This window comes from Oncorhynchus clarkii, chromosome 1, assembly GCF_045791955.1.
Source record: "Oncorhynchus clarkii lewisi isolate Uvic-CL-2024 chromosome 1, UVic_Ocla_1.0, whole genome shotgun sequence".
Classification (NCBI taxonomy): domain Eukaryota; kingdom Metazoa; phylum Chordata; class Actinopteri; order Salmoniformes; family Salmonidae; genus Oncorhynchus; species Oncorhynchus clarkii.
Window position 1 is genome coordinate 7,572,071 of NC_092147.1, and position 20,514 is coordinate 7,592,584.

Below are 20,514 nucleotides of genomic sequence, written 5' to 3' on the forward strand. Positions count from 1 at the left end.
TTAGTCAGCACCTCTATATAAAATAATTTTCTCTGGGTGTGCCACAAGCTCATGTGTTTCGTCTATTTCAGCCACACCCATTTATGACAGGTGTATAAAGTCGAGCACACAGCCATGCAATCTACATAGACATAGACATAGACATAGACATTGGCAGTAGGATGGCCCGTACTAAAGTGCTCAGTTACTTTCAATGTGGCACCGTCATAGGATGCCACCTTTCCAACGAGTCAGTTCGTCAAATTTCTGCCCTGCTAAAGCTGCCCCGTGCAACTAAAAGTGCTGCTATTTTGAAGTGGAAACATCTAGGAGCAACAACGGCTCAGCTGCGAAGTGGTAGGACACAGAAGCTCACAGAACGGAACCGCCGAGTGCTGAAGCGCGTAGCGAGTAAAAATCATCTGTCCCCGGTTGCAACACTCACTACCGAGTTCCAAACTGTCTCTGGAAGCAAAGACACTACAATAACTGTTTGTTGGGAGCTTCATGAAATGGATTTCCATGACTGAGCAGCTGCACACAAGATCACCATGTTCAATGCCAAGCGTCGGCTGGAGTGGTGTAAAGCTCGCCGCCATTGGACTGTGGAGCAGTGGAAACTGGAGTGATTTATAAAACTTGACCATCTGGCAGGCCGACGGACGAATCTGGGTTTGGTGGATGCCAGGACAATGCTACCTGCCCCAATGCATAGTGGCAACTGTAAAGTTTGGTGGAGGAGGAATAATGGTCTGAGGCTGTTTTTCATGGTTTGGGCGAGGCCACTTAGTTCCAGTGAAGGGAAATCTTAACGCTACAGCAGACAATGACATTCTAGACAAATCTTTGCTTCCAACTTTGTGGCAGACGTTTGGGGAAGGCCCTTTCCTGTTTCAGCATGATAATTCCCCTGTGCACAAAGCGAGGTCCGTATAAAAAGAGATCGGTGTGTAAGAACTTGACTGGCCTTCACAGAGCCCTGACCTCAAACCCATCAACAACCTTTGGGATGAATTGAAACTCTGACTGCAAAGCCAGGCCTAATCACCCAACATCAGTACCCGACCTCACTAATGCTCTTGTGGCTGAATGGAAGCAAGTCCCCTGCAACAGTGTTCCAATGTCTAGTGGAAAGCCTTCCCTGAAGAGTGGATGCTGTTATAGCAGCAAAGGAGGAACCAACTCTGTATTAATGCCCATGATTTTGGAATGAGATGTTCGACAACCAGGTGTCCGCCCCGCCTACTTTGGTCATGATGTGTAGGTAGATATTAAAGTGAATGAAAGGCACAAGAAACTTGAATGGAATAATTAATGCGACAGTGTTGGTCAGATTTGTCTTCTCTTATCATCAAAAGCCTTTAGGATACAACCCACAGAACATAATGTACATTTTCATGAAAACATGTTATTGCTCAGAATCTTGTTTGCGCTGGAGTTTCGAACGGCTTTGTGTCTGTCCTGAGCCGTTGGAGCCTGCCTCTCTTCTGAGCTTTTTATCTACTAAGACAGTAATGTCAACGGATTTACAGTATAAAATATGAAACATGAAGATATCACTCTTTTATGATGCTGGATTCTCCGGACACTAAGTGAAACATCTGGTAGCCGGATGGACACTGCTCTGTTGTCTCCTCTGTTGTCTCCTCTGTAGCGCCCAGGAAATCTTGTGTCTGTCAACAGCAGCAGCAAGCAATAAGGGCTTGTTAGAGGCATGATGGAAAAGCTGTAATATAATTGAAATGCCAAGGACAATTGACATGGCCATGGTTTGGCTTGATTTGGCAGCCAGCTAACTTTATTTTCCACACAATGTGCTGCTGATAGAATGCATGTGAATATCTGCAAGAGACTCATTAAACTGGCTAATGTATATGTATAGCCTATTACAGTCAACAAACGTTGTCTGTAATAGGCTATTTTCTTCATTTTCTTGCAGATTAAAGAACAGAAACTCATTAACATTAACATAAATTCTGTTCACCTGACTTAGAATTCCTCACAATCAAATGTCAACCGCATTATCTAACAAGAGAATTCTCTTCGATTAGAATCACAGCCGCATATATTCCCACCCATGCAGACACATCGATGGCCCTGAACGAACTTCATTTGTCTCTATGTAAACTGAAAACCACATATCCTGAGGCTGCATTCATTGTAGCTGGGGATTTAAACAAGGCCAATCTGAAAACAAGACTCCCTAAATTCTATCAGCATATCGATTGTGCAACCAAGGCTGGTAAAATCCTGGATCATTGCTATTCTAACTTCCACGACACATATAAGGCCCTCCCCCGCCCTCCCTTCGGAAAAGCTGACCACGACTCCATTTTGTTGCTTCCAGCCTATAGACAGAGACTAAAACAGGAAGCTCCTGCGCTCAACCCCCCCCCCCTGTTCAACGCTGGTCCTACCAATCTGATTCCATGCTTCAAGATGGCTTCGATCACGTGGACTGGGATATGTGTCAAACAACAACATTGACGAATACGCTGATTCGGTGAGCGAGTTTATTAGCAAGTGCATCGGCGATGTTGTACCCACATCAACTATTTAAACATTCCCAAACCAGAAACCATGGATAGATGGCAGCATTCGCGTGAACCACTGCTTTTAATCAGGACAAGGTGACCGGAAACATGACCGAATACAAAACAGTGTAGCTATTCCCTCCGCAAGGTAATCAAACAAGCTAAGCGTCAGTATAGAGACAAAGTAGAGTCGGAATTCAACGGCTCAGACACAAGAGGTATGTGGCAGGGTCTTACAGTCAATCACGGATCCAGAAGGTCTTGCTCCCAGACAGACTAAACAACTTCTTTGCTCGCTTCGAGGACAATACAGTGCCACTGACATGGCCCACTACCAAAACCTGCGGACTCTCCTTCACTGCAGCCGATGTGAGTAAAACATTTGAACGTGTTAACCCTCGCATGGCTGCAGGCCCAGACGGCATCCCCAGCCACGTCCTCAGAGCATGCGCAGACCAGCTTGCTGGTGTGTTTACGGACATATTCAATCAATCCTCTTATGCTTCAAGAGGGCCACCATTTTTCCTGTTCCCAAGAAAGCTAAGGTAACTGAGCCAAACGACTACCGCCCCGTAGCACCCACTTCCGTCATCATGAAGTGCTTTGAGAGACTAGTCAAGGACCATATCACCTCCACCCTACCTGACACCCTAGACCCACTCCAATTTTCTTACCACCCCAATAGGTCCACAGACGAAGCAATCGCAACCACTCTGCACACTGCCCTAACCCATCTGGACAAGAGGAATACCTATGTGAGAATGCTGTTCATCGACTACAGTTCAGCATTTAACCTCTTTGATCTCTAGGGGCGCTATTTCATTTTTGGATAAAAAACGTTCCCGTTTTAAGCGCGATATTTTGTCACGAAAAGATGCTCGACTATGCATATTCTTGACAGTTTTTGAAAGAAAACACTCAGAATCTGCAAAGATATTGTCTGTAAGTGCCCCAGAACTCATTCTACAGGCGAAACCAAGATGATGCGTCAACCAGGAAATGAGCAGAATTTCTGAAGCTCTGTTTTCCATTGTCTCCTTATATGGCTGTGATTGCGCAAGGAATGAGCCTACACTTTCTGTCGTTCCCCCAAGGTGTTAGCAGCATTGTGACGTATTTGTAGGCATATCATTGGAAGATTGACCATAAGAGACTACATTTTCCAAGTGTCCGCCTGGTGTCCTGCGTGGAATTCGGTGCGCAATTGCCAGCTGCTTGTACTTTTCCATTTGATTGAGGGGAGAAACCATGCTTCCAAGAACGATATATCAATGAAGAGATATGTGAAAAACACCTTGAGGATTGATTCTAAACAACGTTTGCCATGTTTTCAGTCGATATTATGGAGTTAATTTGGAAAAAAGTTCGCGTTTTGAGGACTGAATTTTCGTTTTTTTTTGGTAGCCAAATGTGATGTATAAAACGGAGCTATTTCTAATACACAAATAATCTTTTTGGAAAAAATGAGCATCTGCTATCTAACTGAGAGTATCCTCATTGAAAACATCAGAAGTTCTTCAAAGGTAAATGATTTCATTTGAAGGCTTTTATGTTTTTGTTGAAATGTTGCGTGCTGGATGCTAACGCTAATGCTAACGCTAAATGCTACGCTAGCTAGCTACTTTTACACAAATTATTGTTTTCCTATGGTTGAGAAGCATATTTTGAAAATCTGAGATGACAGTGTTGTTTACAAAAGGCTAAGCTTGAGAGATGGCATATTTATTTCATTTAATTTGCGATTTTCATGAATAGTTAACGTTGCGTTATGGTAATGAGCTTGAGTCTGTATTCCTGATACCGGATCCGGGATGGGGAGATCAGAGAGGTTAACACCATAGTACCCTCCAAGCTCGTCATCAAGCTCGAGACCCTGGGTCTCGACCCCACCCTGTGCAACTAGGTACTGGACTTCCTGACGGGCCGCCCCCAGGTGGTGAGGGTAGGTAACAACATCTCCACTCTGCTGATCCTCAACACTGGGGCCCCACAAGGGTTCTGAGCCCTCTCCTGTACTCCCTGTTCACCCAAGAGTGCTTGGCCATGCACGCCTCCAACTCAATCATCAAGTTTGCAGACGACACTACAGTGGTAGGCTTGATTACCAACAATGATGAGACGGCCTACAGGGAGGAGGTGAGGGCCCTCGGAGTGTGGTGTCAGGAAAATAACCTCACACTCCACGTCAACAAAACAAAGGAGATGATCGTGGACTTCAGGAAACAGCAGAGGGAGCACCCCCCTATCCACATCGACGGGACAGGAGTGGAGAGGGTGGAGAGTTTTAAGTTCCTCGGCATACACATCACGGACAAACTGAATTGGTCTACCCACACAGACAGCGTGGTGAAGAAGGCGCAGCAGCGCCTCTTCATCCTCAGGAGGCTGAAGAAATTTGGCTTGGCACCAAAAGCACTCAGAAACTTTTACACATCCACAATCGAGAGCATCCTGTCCACAACCGTAAGGCTCTCCAGAGGGTAGTGAGGTCTGCACAACGCATCACCGGGGGCAAACTACCTGCCCTCCAGGACACCTACACCACCCGATGTCACAGGAAGGCCATAAAGATCATCAAGGACAACAACCACCCGAGCCACTGCCTGTTCACCCCGCTATCATCCAGAAGGCGAGGTCAGTAGAGCATCAAAGCAGGGACCGAGAGACTGAAAAACAGCTTCTATCTCAAGGCCATCAGACTGTTAAACAGCCACCACTAACATTGACTGGCTGCTGCAAACATACTGACTCACCTCCAGCCACTTTAATAATGGAAAATGTATGGAAAAAATGTATCACTAGCCACTTTAAACAATGCCACTTTTATATGTTTACGTACCCTACATTACTCATCTCATATGTATATACAGTACTCGATACCATCTACTGCATCTTGCCTATGCCGTTCTGTTCCATCACTCATTCATGTATTTTTATGTACATATTCTTTATCCCCTTACACTGTGTATAAGGTAGTAGTTGTGAAATTGATAGCTTAGATTACTAATTGGTTATTACTGCATTGTCGGAACTAGAAGCACAAGCATTTCGCTACACTCACATTAACATCTGCTAACCATGTGTATGTGACAAATAAAATTTGATTTGATTTGATTTTCATGATTTGTTTTCAAACACCTAAAACCAAATCATTCATGTCTAATCGGATGTTAACTGATTATTTAATGGGATCGTGGACATGTGGAACCAAATCATTAATGTCTAATCGGATGTTAATTGATTATTTAATGGGATCGTGGACATGTGGACTCTATCTTCGACGTCTATTCACCATGTCCTTAACCTTCCTCTGTTTATATATATATATATATATGTTTATACCCATCTCCTCCCTCTCTTTGATGTCGTCCTCAAGCGCATTGGGTTAACTTCCTTTGGGTTGTCATTTCAAAGGGGCTTGATGATGGACTTTCCTTGATCAGATATGAGTCACTGCAGGGGGATCGTATGTTTGTTTTTGCTCCTTGCTCTGACTTGTCAATATAGAGCCAACTCCATCCCCCCCCCAGCTATTAACAAGTGTACATTATATTGTATTGTATACATTATATACTGTAGATTGGCTGGCTCCTAGATGGAGCACATCTCTATGATCCTCTCTAGAATGTCATATGACATCTATTGCCTGGCGCTGACCTCAAAGGCCTTCACATTACCATCAGATGACGTTCAGAGACACCCCTGAGTGACGTTAACTTTGGTGGTTTGAGCTCATCTGGCAAGCCATTCAAAACCAATATACCAAGGAAGAGTAGTGGAAAAACCTGGGGTGAGTGTCAGGTGCATGGTGCAGGGATCACAGTCACGCTCCGTTGGGCTTTCATCAAACCCACAAGTATTGACACAGATGAGACTTGGATAGCTGTTGTTGTCCAAGTAGTTGATTGTGAGTAGTTGGCCCGACCACCCGAACACTTACAGCTCATTTGTATTCAATGAACTCACATGTAGTAATGTAGTGCAATTACTGACAAATATACTGTAATGCCAGGCCTGGTTTGGATCAAAGCACCTTGTTATCCTTGTACTCTGAAAACATCATGGGTTAAAAACAACCCAGCACTGGGTAAATAGTGGGCAGAACAAACATTGGGTTATATTTGACCCAGCCAGTTGGGTCACTTAGTTGGGTTATTGTGCTATGATCCGTCGGGTCAGATCAGAAGACTAGTGTGGCTTAGTACGGCCGTGGCTTTCAGATAGTTATTTTTGGCCACCCGTGAGAGTTCAATGTGCAGTGTACAAACATAGCATGAACAGGAAAGACATTTACTCTCACAGGTGGACAAACATACCTATCTGAAAGCCAAACCCCACATTTTAATCTAAATTTATATATTTTTATATATTATAACAAAGTGGGCACTCTCCCAACATTGTGATATGCATATGCACTTAAGGAACTCATACACTTGTGTAAGCCTTATTAAAGCTACAAAAGTGTCAGTGCTCAACCTTAACATGTTTTGACAATACAACAGAACAGATTAATAGGAATTACATTCACGGGGTGCCAAAAATGATTATCTGAAAGCCACTTCCCTACTAAGCCACATCTCCAGTGTTCTGATCTGACCGGTTGGATCATAACTCAATAAACCAGCATCAACAACCCAACTTAAAGAAAACAGTGGGTTGTTTGTGACCCAAATGGCTGAGATCAAATATCTCAACGTGTGTTCTGTCACATATTTTCCCAATTTGGGTTGTTTCTAACCCAGCATTTTTTGGAGTGTGGACAAGTATTGATGGCAAACACATAATCAAACAAGCGCTATATAAAAAATAAATGTGTTTTCATGGTTACTGCTTAATAAAATAAATTAATTTCCATGTGTCCTGTATGTGCTTAGAGTAATAAAAAAAGAAGACATTAAGCTAGCAGTGTCATTAAAAGTCTTATTGAAGGAAACTTCCAAATAACCAAGAATTTCTGTTCTCAGTGCATTAAATTAAAAAATTCAAGTAACCAGAGTAAAACGTTCTCAGAACATCCCTGCAACCTAAAAATAAACGCCCCCAGAACAGGGAAAATGTTCACATCTGTTCCCAAAACATCTACAAAAACGTACGTTCAGGACGTGTATGGCTTCGTTCCCACAACCAATGTGAAACCATAAACGTACGTTCAGGACGTGTATGGCTTCGTTCCCACAACCAATGTGAAACCATAAACGTACGTTCAGGACGTGTATGGCTTCGTTCCCACAACCAATGTGAAACCATAAACGTACGTTCAGGACGTGTATGGCTTCGTTCCCACAACCAATGTGAAACCATAAACGTACGTTCAGGACGTGTATGGCTTCGTTCCCACAACCAATGTGAAACCATAAACGTACGTTCAGGACGTGTATGGCTTCGTTCCCACAACCAATGTGAAACCATAAACGTACGTTCAGGACGTGTATGGCTTCGTTCCCACAACCAATGTGAAACCATAAACGTACGTTCAGGACGTGTATGGCTTCGTTCCCACAACCAATGTGAAACCATAAACGTACGTTCAGGACGTGTATGGCTTCGTTCCCACAACCAATGTGAAACCAAAAACATACGTTCCCACAACTGCCAAGGAACCAAATGTGCTAGCTGTGTCTTTTTTAAAATTTAAGATCAACAAAAAATTATAATTCAGTGTAATTTATGTTCATTGGGGCATGGTTTCCCAAACTCGGTCCTGGGGGCCCCACGGGTGCACATCGATTTGTTTTGCCCTAGCACTACACAGCTGATTCAATTAACCAGTTCACCATCAAGTTTTGCTTGATGGAAACCAAAACGTGCACCCAGGACTGAACAGGACAAAAGTCCAAGTTTCTCAGAAACTTTAAATCGCCCCCACTGAGCTTTAAACAGCCGGTAATTAGAGTTTAGCCACTCTCAGTTTTCAACCTGTCTGTTTCGGGAAAATCCTTATAGCAAAACGCTGGGAACATTATTCTGTTCAACATTAATAATCACACATTCAGACACTATCAACAGAGGGCAGCCATTTACGTCCACATATACTACCAACATATTTTATGATCCTGCACTTTATATTTTACTAAATAACTTTTTGCTTAGTGCAGGGACTCTAACTTGTATTATCACTACAAGAGCATATTACAGAAAATAATATATAAATATAAATCATATAAATAAAATATAAATGTCTTGCCTCTGCAGGCTTCGTATCTCAACAGGATGACATCCAGGTACAACTGCTCCTCCGCTGACAGCTGGGATTGCCCACAGGAGGGGATGTGTGGCAACCTGACCTCTGACCTGAACGGCAGAGCGGGGCTGGTAGATGCATGCCTGACACAGGAGGAGTATCTAGAGAAGTACCTGGGCCCTCTGCGCTCCTCTGTCTTCCTCCCCATCTGCCTCACCTACCTGCTCATCTTCCTGGTGGGCGCGTTTGGCAACTTGCTAACCTGCATCGTCATCGCTCGCAACAAGGTTATGCGCACGCCCACCAACTACTACCTGTTCAGCCTCGCAGTGTCTGACCTGCTGGTGCTGCTGCTGGGCATGCCACTGGAGCTCTACGAGATGTGGCAGAACTACCCATTCCTCCTGGGCAAGGGAGGCTGCTACTTTAAGACTTTCCTGTTCGAGACGGTCTGCTTCGCCTCCATCCTCAATGTGACGGCGCTCAGCGTGGAGCGCTACATCGCTGTGGTGCACCCTCTGCGCGCCAAGTACGTGGTGACGCACACACATGCCAAACGGGTCATTATGACCGTGTGGGGGATCTCAGTGCTATGTGCTGTGCCCAACACCAGCCTGCACGGCATCTTTACCCTGCAGTCGGCAGAAGGGGGCACCACCAGGAAGGAAATCCCAGAGTCAGCCATCTGTACGTTGGTCAAGCCCCGCTGGATGTACAACTTGACCATCCAAGTGACCACCCTGCTTTTCTTCATGCTTCCCATGCTGACCATCAGCGCTCTCTACCTGCTCATCGGCCTGCAACTCAAACGTGAGAAGATGCTCCAGGTGATGGAGGCTGAGACAAGCCGCAACAGCTACTGCAACGTCCGCAGCCAGCAGCAGAAAGCCCGGCGACGCCAGGTCACCAAGATGCTGTGTGAGTATTGCTGCTAACTCCTCCACCCCCTCCTCCACCCCCCCCCCCCCTCTCCCGGCCCTCCTGACATCCACGTAAACATATTTAATTTACGCTCATCCACGATAGCAGAGGCCATGTATCTTGAATTCATTGACCCTTGACCCATCCCAGTAGACTGTTAAGTTCAAAGGGCGACTCCTGGGTTTCTTGGGATGTCATTTATTACACACCTGTGAGGTGTTTTTGTGATATATTTGTAAACCCGTGAAAAAGCGACAAGCAGGGATGATTTGGGACCAAGACTGAGTTAAGTTGCTTGAGGAACTTGAATGTAAAGTATGCATGCAACAAGTTGGTTTTTTTGAGACTGAAGGGAACGTACAACTAAGTTAGTGAATTAAATAGTAGAGTAACTGTTCAAACATTCCCTATTGTACCTCGTTTGATAACTCCAGTTGCACTTTTTTTGTTGTTGTTGTAATTGAAAACCTCAAGAGCATTTTATAAGATAAAAAATTAATTGTCGAAAGACAGTGACCATATCCTTCGTCAATATATTTGTGATTGTGTCTCTCGGGCAATGTAAAGAACAGCAAAAAAACAAACAAACAAACAATGGTTGTGAAATGATCAAAGATATAGACTCAAGCAAGACAGAGATAGATAAGACTAAAGACCTGACTAATATGCCCTGTGTAATCTATTTGCTGATGTGTATTAAGCATCTTTATAGCTGTTCATTGAAAATACCCATCATATCCAGTACTATTCCTTATCATTTCCTTTGGGAAGTATTTAAAGTAAAGAACCAATATCCAATACATGCTCTTCAAACAGACTAATCTACTGAAGATGAGATGGGGGGGGGGAAACCACTGCTCTGATAGATGAATTCATTCATTTAGCACGGTAGTATCATTACGACAGTACGTTTGTCATTCAAAGTAATGTTAAGGTTCTCCAGCAACATTTTTACGTGAAAATGTAGTCGAATCATGACATACATTAAACAACAAAAAATAAACGCAACATGTAAAGTGTTGTTTCCATGTTTCATGAGCTGAAATAAAATATCCCAGATATGTTCCATATGCACAAAAAGCATATTTCTCTCAAATTCTTGGAACAAATGTGTTTACATCCTTGTTCGTGAGCATTTGTCCCTTAACATACTACCTCAATTGGCCCGACCAACCAGTGCTCCCGCACATTGGCTAACCGGGCTATCTGCATTGTGTCCCGCCACCCGCCAACCCCTCTTTTTACTCTACTGCTACTCTCTGTTCATCATATATGCATAGTCACTTTAACCATATCTACATGTACATACTACCTCAATCAGCCTGACTAACCGATGTCTGTATATAGACTTGCTACTCTTAGTTTCAAATGTCTTTTTACTGTTGTTTTATTTCTTCACACACACACACACACACACACACACACACACACACACACACACACACACACACACACACACACACACACACACACACACACACACACACACACACACACACACACACACACACACACACACACACACACCTTTTTTTCCGCACTATTGGTTAGAGCCTGTAAGTAAGCATTTCACTGTAAGGTTATGTGGGCGAGCAGTTTGCTGATGTCAACGTTGTGAACAGAGTGCCCCATGGTGACGGTGGGGTTATGGTATGGGGCAGGCATAAGCTACAGACAATGAACACAATAGAATTTGTTGTATTCGGCGCACGTGACAAAGATAATCTATCCACCTGACAGGTGTGACATTATCAAAAAGCTGATTAAACAGCATGATCATTACACAGGTGCACCTTGTGCTGGGGGACAATGAAAGGCCACTCTAAAATGTGCAGTTTTGTCCCAGTACAATGCAACAAATGCAATTGGCATGCTGACTGCATGCTGACTGCAATGTCCACCAGAGCTGTTACCAGATAATTGAATGTTCAATTCTCTACCATATGTTGCCTCCAACGTCGTTTCAGAGAATTTGTCAGTACGTCCAACCTGCCTCACAACCGCAGACCATGTGTATGGCGTTATGTGGGCGAGGAGTTTTGCTGATGTCAACGTTGTGAACAGAGTGCCCCATGGTGATGGTGGGGAGAGTCCCCTGAAGTGAATCGAACTGAGACCATCTCCAGAGGTGGTGTGAGTTTGATTCGCTTGAATTCCGCAGTTTTGTTCCCTTTTGCAGGACAATGTGAACGCAATGCGGCTATTTAATTTAATTTATTTCACCTTCATTTAACCAGGTAGGCCAGTTGAGAACAAGTTCTCATTTACAACTGCGACCTGGCCAAGATAAAGCAAAGCAGTGCGACAAAAACAACAACACAGAGTTACACATAAACAAACGTACAGTCAATAATAACGCAATAGAAAAAAAATCAATGTACAGTGTGTGCAAATGTAGAAGAGTAGGGAGGTGGGCAATAAATAGGCCCTAGAGGAGAAAATAATTACAATTTAGCATTAACACTGGAATGATAGATGTGCAGATGATGATGTGCAAGTAAAGATACTGGGGTGCAAAAGAGCAAGAGGGTAAGTAATAATATGGGGATGAGGTAGTCTGGTGTGCTATTTACAGATTGGCTATGTACAGGTACAGTGATCGGTAAGGTGCTCTGACAGCTGATGCTTAAAGTTAGAGAGGGAGATATAAGACTCCAGGTTCAGCGATTTTTGCAATTCGTTACAGTCATTGGCAGCAGAGAACTGGAAGGCGGCCAAAGGAGGAGTTGGCTTTGGGGGTGACCAGAGCAATATACCTGCTGGAGCGCGTGCTACGGGTGCTGCTATGGTGACCAGTGAGCTGAGATAAGGCGGGGCTTTAACCAGCAAAGACTTCTAGATGACCTGGAACGAATGGCACTGTGATAGACTATATCCAGTTTGCTGAGTAGAGTGTTGGGGGCTATTTTGTAAATGACATTGCCAAAGTCAAGGATCGGCAGGATAGTCAGTTAGGATAGTCAGTTTTACGAAGGTATGTTTGGCGGCATGAGTGAAGGAAGCTTTGTTGCGAAATTGGAAGCCGATTCTAGATTGAATTTTGGATTAGAAATGCTTAATGTGAGTCTGGAAGGAGAGTTTACAGTCTAACCAGACACCTAGGTATTTGTATTGGTCCACATATTCTAGGTCCGTTTTGTACGTTTTGAGGAACGGGCTCACCGCCTAGGCCGTGAATTCAATAGGCAGAGAGATCTCCAAATCACGACCCTTCGTTGTACGTTTTGATGACTTTCAAGATAAGGAGCGCTTCATGCAGAAAGGGAGAGAACATACAGTGCCTTCAGAAAGTATTCAGACCCCTTGACTTTTTCCACATTTTGTTACATTACAGCCGACATTACGCTGACTGCGAACCAGGCCTAATCGCCCAACATCAGTGTCCGACCTCATGAATGCTCGTGGCTGAATGGAAGCAAGTCCCCCTGCAGCAATGTTCCAACATCTAGTGGAAATCTTTCCCAGAAGTCTGTTATAGCAGCAAAGGGTGGACCAACTCCATATTAATGCCTATGATTTTGGAATGAGATGTTTGATGAGCAGGTGTGGTCACGATGAGAAGGTGTGGTCACGATGAGCAGGTGTAGTCATCTAGTGTTGTTAAAAAACCTGACCTACTGGCTGCTCTTACCCTAGCCGAAAAATCCTATAGGATTCCAATAATTAAAAATCCTATTGAAAATCCTATCAGATTTTGGAACCTATCCTATAGGACAGGCCTGGGCAACTCCACTCCAGAGTGAAGGAAGCTTTGTTGCGAAATTGGAAGCCAATTCTAGATTGAATTTTGGATTAGAAATGCTTAATGTGAGTCTGGAAGGAGAGTTTACAGTCTAACCAGACACCTAGGTATTTGTATTGGTCCACATATTCTAGGTCAGAACCGTCCAGAGTAGTGATGCTAGGCGGGTGGGAGGGTGCGGGCAGCAATCGGTTGAAGAGCATGCACTTAGTTTTACTAGCATTTAAAAGCAGTTGGAGGCCACGGAAGGAGTGCTATATGGCATTGAAGCTCGTTTGGAGGTTTGTTAGCACAGTGTCCAAAGAAGGGCCAGATTATTCCAGAATGTTGTCAACTGCGTAGATGTGGATCACCAGACTACTGCAACACTGTTTGTCCTGCTATAACCCTTCACACTAGACCAATGTAACACTGTTTGTCCTGCTATAACCCTTCACACTAGACTACTGTAACACTGTTTCCCCTGATATAACCCCTCACACTAGACTACTGACATAACCCCTCACACTAGACTACTGCTATAACCCTTCACACTAGACTACTGACATAACCCCTCACACTAGACTACTGACATAACCCCTCACACTAGACTACTGACATAACCCCTCATACTAGACTACTGACATAACCCCTCACACTAGACTACTGACATAACCCTTCACACTATCCTACTGACATAACCCCTCATACTAGACTACTGATATAACCCCTCACACTAGACTACTGATATAACCCCTCACACTAGACTACGGACATAACCCCTCACACTAGACTACTGACATAACCCTTCACACTAGACTACTGACATAACCCCTCACACTAGACTACAGCTATAACCCTTCACACTAGACTACTGATATAACCCCTAGACTACTGACACAACCCTTCACACTAGACTACTGACACAACCCCTCACACTAGACTACTGCTATAACCCTTCACACTAGACTACTGATATAACCCCTAGACTACTGACACAACCCCTCACACTAGACTACTGCTATAGCCCCTCACACTAGACTACTGATATAACCCCTAGACTACTGACACAACCCCTCACACTAGACTACTGATATAACCCTTCACACTAGACTACTGACATAACCCCTCACACTAGACTACTGACACAACCCCTCACACTAGACTACTGATATAACCCTTCACACTAGACTACTGACATAACCCCTCACACTAGACTCCCGACATAACCCTTCACACTAGATTACTGATATAACCCTTCACACTAGACTACTGACACAACCCCTCACACTAGACTACTGATATAACCCCTCACACTAGACTACTGATATAACCCTTCACACTAGACTACTGATATAACCCTTCACACTAGACTACTGATATAACCCCTCACACTAGACTACTGATATAACCCCTCACACTAGACTACTGCTATAACCCTTCACACTAGACTACTGATATAACCCCTCACACTAGACTACTGATATAACCCTTCACACTAGACTACTGATATAACCCCTCACACTAGACTACTGATATAACCCCTCACACTAGACTACTGATATAACCCTTCACACTAGACTACTGATATAACCCTTCACACTAGACTACTGATATAACCCCTCACACTAGACTACTGACACAACCCCTCACACTAGACTACTGATATAACCCCTCACACTAGACTACTGATATAACCCTTCACACTAGACTACTGATATAACCCTTCACACTAGACTACTGATATAACCCCTCACACTAGACTACTGATATAACCCCTCACACTAGACTACTGATATAACCCTTCACACTAGACTACTGATATAACCCTTCACACTAGACTACTGACACAACCCCTCACACTAGACTACTGACATAACCCCTCACACTAGACTACTGATATAACCCTTCACACTAGACTACTGATATAACCCTTCACACTAGACTACTGATATAACCCCTCACACTAGACTACTGATATAACCCCTCACACTAGACTACTGATATAACCCTTCACACTAGACTACTGACACAACCCCTCACACTAGACTACTGCTATAACCCCTCACACTAGACTACTGACATAACCCTTCACACTAGACTACTGACATAACCCCTCACACTAGACTACTGATATAACCCCTCACACTAGACTACTGACACAACCCCTCACACTAGACTACTGCTATAACCCCTCACACTAGACTACTGACATAACCCCTCACACTAGACTACTGATATAACCCTTCACACTAGACTACTGCTATAACCCCTCACACTAGACTACTGATATAACCCCTCCCACTAGACTACTGATATAACCCTTCACACTAGACTACTGATATAACCCTTCACACTAGACTACTGATATAACCCTTCACACTAGACTACTGACATAACCCCTCCCACTAGACTACTGATATAACCCCTCCCACTAGACTACTGATATAACCCTTCACACTAGACTACTGATATAACCCCTCACACTAGACTACTGATATAACCCTTCACACTATACTACTGATATCACCCTTCACACTAGACTACTGACATAACCCCTCACACTAGACTACTGACATAACCCCTCCCACTAGACTACTGATATAACCCCTCACACTAGACTACTGATATAACCCTTCACACTAGACTACTGACATAACCCCTCACACTAGACTACTGATATAACCCTTCACACTAGACTACTGATATAACCCCTCACACTAGACTACTGACATAACCCTTCACACTAGACTACTGATATAACCCCTCACACTAGACTACTGACATAACCCTTCACACTATACTACACCTTTCCAATATGTGAACTATAGGCTAAGAGAGCTTCATCAGCTGTGTATTGATTGTGGGGGTTGGATAGTGTGAGAAGACAACATCACAACATGGGGTACAAAATCTATTCTAGCTCTTAAAGGGACAGTAGCCTATATTGGGTGGACAATTTTCAATTACAGCATTATTTAATCTGCCGTTATTCAATTGCTATTTATTATGTTAATCAAACAGTTAATTGTTAATAGTATCTTCTGATTACAATGATTTATGTCTCGTATTTTAACTAAATGCAATCTATTAGCTTCTAAAATGGATGTAGGTATATCTACAGTAGCTGTCCGATAACACATTCTGATTGGTTCTGTATTTGTATTTATTATGGATCCCCATTAGCTGCTGCCAAAGCAGAATTAAGGCAGTTTATACCATTTTGAAAGATTTACAATACATTCACAGATTTCACAACACAATGTGTGCCCTCAGCCCCCTACTGGCTTGTCCTGCACTTTGTAAAAACCCAGAATGCATGTAGGAAAAAGATCTTGGTTCCTTTCTAAACATAGCAATGTGAATGCAAAGAGGACTCGGACCACAAACTAGGTCAAGTGAACTGGCAAAAGAGAGTTGAGTCCTCATTCAAAAGCAGTATGAATGCAAAGACAACTGAGATTTTACGCCCTTTTTATTTATTTTTTACACCAAATTTCCCGTTAAATAGGACTGAGATCGTTTCTTTTAAAGAGGACTATATGTGAAAACACCTCAAACACGGGGAATCTTTTCAACCATTATCTGCTCTGTGTTTACTATAAAAAAAACACGGAGCAGAGATTTCAGTGGCACCAGGGGTGCTGTATATTTGTGTGTGTGTGTAATGTGGAATAAATTCAATTAGGTGGGGGGGGGGGGTTATGGTGCTCATGGGAACGTTCCAGAAAGAACTCTGAACAAATAGGGATTTTTTTTAAACAAATCTAATGGAAAATGTTGTTAGTGAATGATGTCTTAAGCGCAAGTTTGGAGGAAATCTCACAGCCAATTTACATCTTTGCGTACGCACAGTACAAAACAGCTACAGACTCCTCATCTTAAACAGTGCATTGTTATCACCCGATGAGCTACCAGTGGACTGATATCGGATCTTTCAGTCACACTCACAACCCTGGTAAAAGATGCCGTGGACGCGGCCTTGTCTCCCATCGTTACCACCCTGGCCGGAATGCAAACTACAATACAGGAGCAAGGTACGAAAGTAACAGAGTTGGAGATCGGCTTGTCTGGTTGCAGTGACCGAATTGTTAGAAAAAGGCTATGAAACTCTAAAAACAGAAATTAAACTATTGAAAGAGAGAGTGGACATGGTGGAGAATTATTCTCACCTCTCAAACATAAGGATTATTGCAAATATACCAAAAGGATCCAGTTAAGTTAATCAACCGTTTTTCGAGGAGGTCCTGGGTAAAAAAATTATTCGACACTCCTTTGGCCTTGGAACGGGCTCACCGCCTAGGCCGGGAATTCACTGGAATAGGCAGAGAGATCTCCAAATCACGACCCTTCGTTGTACGTTTTGAGGAACGGGCTCACCGCCTAGGCCGTGAATTCAATAGGCAGAGAGATCTCCAAATCACGACCCTTCGTTGTACGTTTTGATGACTTTCAAGATAAGGAGCGCTTCATGCAGAAAGGGAGAGAACATACAGTGCCTTCAGAAAGTATTCAGACCCCTTGACTTTTTCCACATTTTGTTACATTACAGCCGACATTACGCTGACTGCGAACCAGGCTTAATCGCCCAACATCAGTGTCCGACCTCACGAATGCTCATGGCTGAATGGAAGCAAGTCCCCCTGCAGCAATGTTCCAACATCTAGTGGAAATCTCAGCAAAGGGTGGACCAACTCCATATTAATGCCCATGATTTTGGAATGAGATGTTTGATGAGTAGGTGTGGTCACGATGAGAAGGTGTGGTCACGATGAGCAGGTGTAGTCATCTAGTGTTGTTAAAAAACCTGACCTGCTGGCTGCTCTTACCCTAGCCGAAAAATCCTATAGGATTCCAATAATTAAAAATCCTATTGAAAATTCTATCAGATTTTGGAACCTATCCTATAGGACAGGCCTGGGCAACTCCAGTCCTCGGGGGCTTGATTGGTGTCACAGTTTTGTCCCAGCCCCAGCGAACACACCTGACTCCAATAGTCAATAGTCAACTAACCATGATCTTCATTTTAAAATGCAATTACTTTAAATCAGGTGTGTTTAGTACGGAAGGAGAAAAAGGAGAAAAAGGAGAAAAAGTGTGACACCAATCAGGCTGGAGTTTCCCAGGCTTATGACTACAATAGCACTGGTTCCAAAATCTGATAGGATTTTTCTATTGGATTCTTATATTGGAATTCAGGTTTCTGTGTGATATTTAGTTCCAATTGTAAATGTTGGAGTGCTCTCTGTATAGAAGTTGCTGGCCTCACACCTATATACGGATTTGAGTCAAACTATCACTTAAATAACAGCCAACCCTTGTCACTGTTGATATCTTATGGCGGGTTGTGATTCGTCAAAGTTAAATAACAATGTAACTGATTTGTTCCCTTTTTACGTTTCGCCAGCCTCACGAAACTTCCACCCGACTTTCCAGAAGTTCAGATGACCGTCTTCAGCAAATTCTTCTTCTAACCACTGATATGAAAATGATTATCAGATTCAGTGTGGCCTTTGTGTTAGTTTAACCAGCGCATACACCCCAGACGTTTGCCCCCCCGCCTCAATTGATTTCAAATTGATATTGATATGAGTGATTAACAAAATAGTGCTGCGTTTAACCTTTTTTCGTTTTGACCCTCCCTAAAAACTTGAAATAAATCAATAAAAACAAGTGACCCTCCCTAAAAACTTGAAATAAATCAATAAAAACAAGTGACCCTCCCTAAAAACTTGAAATAAATCAATAAAAACAAGTGACCCTCCCTAAAAACTTGAAATAAATCAATAAAAACAAGTGACCCTCCCTAAAAACTTGAAATAAATCAATAAAAACAAGTGACCCTCCCTAAAAACTTGAAATAAATCAATAAAAACAAGTGACCCTCCCTAAAAACTTGAAATAAATCAATAAAAACAAGTGACCCTCCCTAAAAACTTGAAATAAATCAATAAAACAAGTGACCCTCCCTAAAAACTTGAAATAAATCAATAAAAACAAGTGACCCTCCCTAAATACTTGAAATAAATCAATAAAAACAAGTGACCCTCCCTAAATACTTGAAATAAATCAATAAAAACAAGTGAACCTCCCTAAACACTTGAAATAAATCAATAAAAACAAGTGACCCTCCCTAAAAACTTGAAATAAATCAATAAAAACAAGTGACCCTCCCTAAAAACTTGAAATAAATCAATAAAAACAAGTGACCCTCCCTAAAAACTTGAAATAAATCAATGAAAACAAGTGACCCTCCCTAAATACTTGAAATAAATCAATAAAAACAAGTGAACCTCCCTAAAAACTTGAAATAAATCAATAAAAACAAGTGACCCTCCCTAAATACTTGAAATAAATCAATAAAAACAAGTGAACCTCCCTAAACACTTGAAATAAATCAATAAAAACAAGTGACCCTCCCCTACAGCCAAAATAATTATTAAAACAAAGTGGATAGCAGAGAACATGTCTACCATTTACCCTCACTCTTAGGACAGACAGTTTTAGAAATAGTTCTCCATTTTTGTAGCCTAACCACAGCCAGAAAGTTGTGGATTCCCAGACCAGAGTGGACAAGGGTGAATACATCTCCATTATAATAAAATAACTGCATGAATCTAACATCTTAATTCCGGGTCAGAGAAAAAAAATGGTATTTTTATATAATCGCTTTTCATTCATTCAATTCTGACTAGTGACAAGCAGAATATTTTATGATAGCACAACAGAGTATGACAATGAATGAGCTGCATGCTGCAGCACCAGAGACTTTTTGATTTCTATACAGGCTATTGTTTAAAAAAGAGGATAGTCTAAGTTTGGAACCGTGGTAGATATGTGGTAGTGGTGTATGGGCCTGAGTGTGTGTTGTGAATACTGTAATGAATGTATTGTAATGTTTTTAAAATTGTATAACTGCCTTAATTTTGCAGAAGAATAGCTTGGCAGGAACTAATGGTCATCCATAATAAAACCCAGGAAGAATAGCTGCTGCCTTGGTAGGAACTAATGGTCATCCATAATAAACCCCCAGGAAGAATAGCTGCTGCCTTGGCAGGAACTAATGGTAATCCATAATAAAACCCAGGAAGAATAGCTGCTGCCTTGGCAGGAACTAATGGTAATCCATAATAAAACCCAGGAAGAATAGCTGCTGCCTTGGTAGGAACTAATGGTCA

At 42.7% G+C, this 20,514-nt stretch overlaps 1 protein-coding gene across 2 annotated transcripts in view; it reads left to right on the plus strand.

Moving 5' to 3' along the window:
* The window catches only part of LOC139414893 (neuromedin U receptor 1a), a 52,065-nt gene that overhangs the window by 7,684 nt on the left and 23,867 nt on the right, over positions 1 to 20,514 (plus strand). The window contains exon 2 of one of the 2 annotated variants that reach the window (XM_071162508.1): positions 8,723 to 9,612. In XM_071162508.1, coding sequence (XP_071018609.1) covers positions 8,724 to 9,612 — 889 coding nt within the window. In that variant the 5' untranslated portion in view covers position 8,723. Of the gene's footprint in view, positions 1 to 8,705; positions 9,613 to 20,514 lie in introns of both variants that reach the window. The other variant, XM_071162500.1, reaches the window with a different exon arrangement.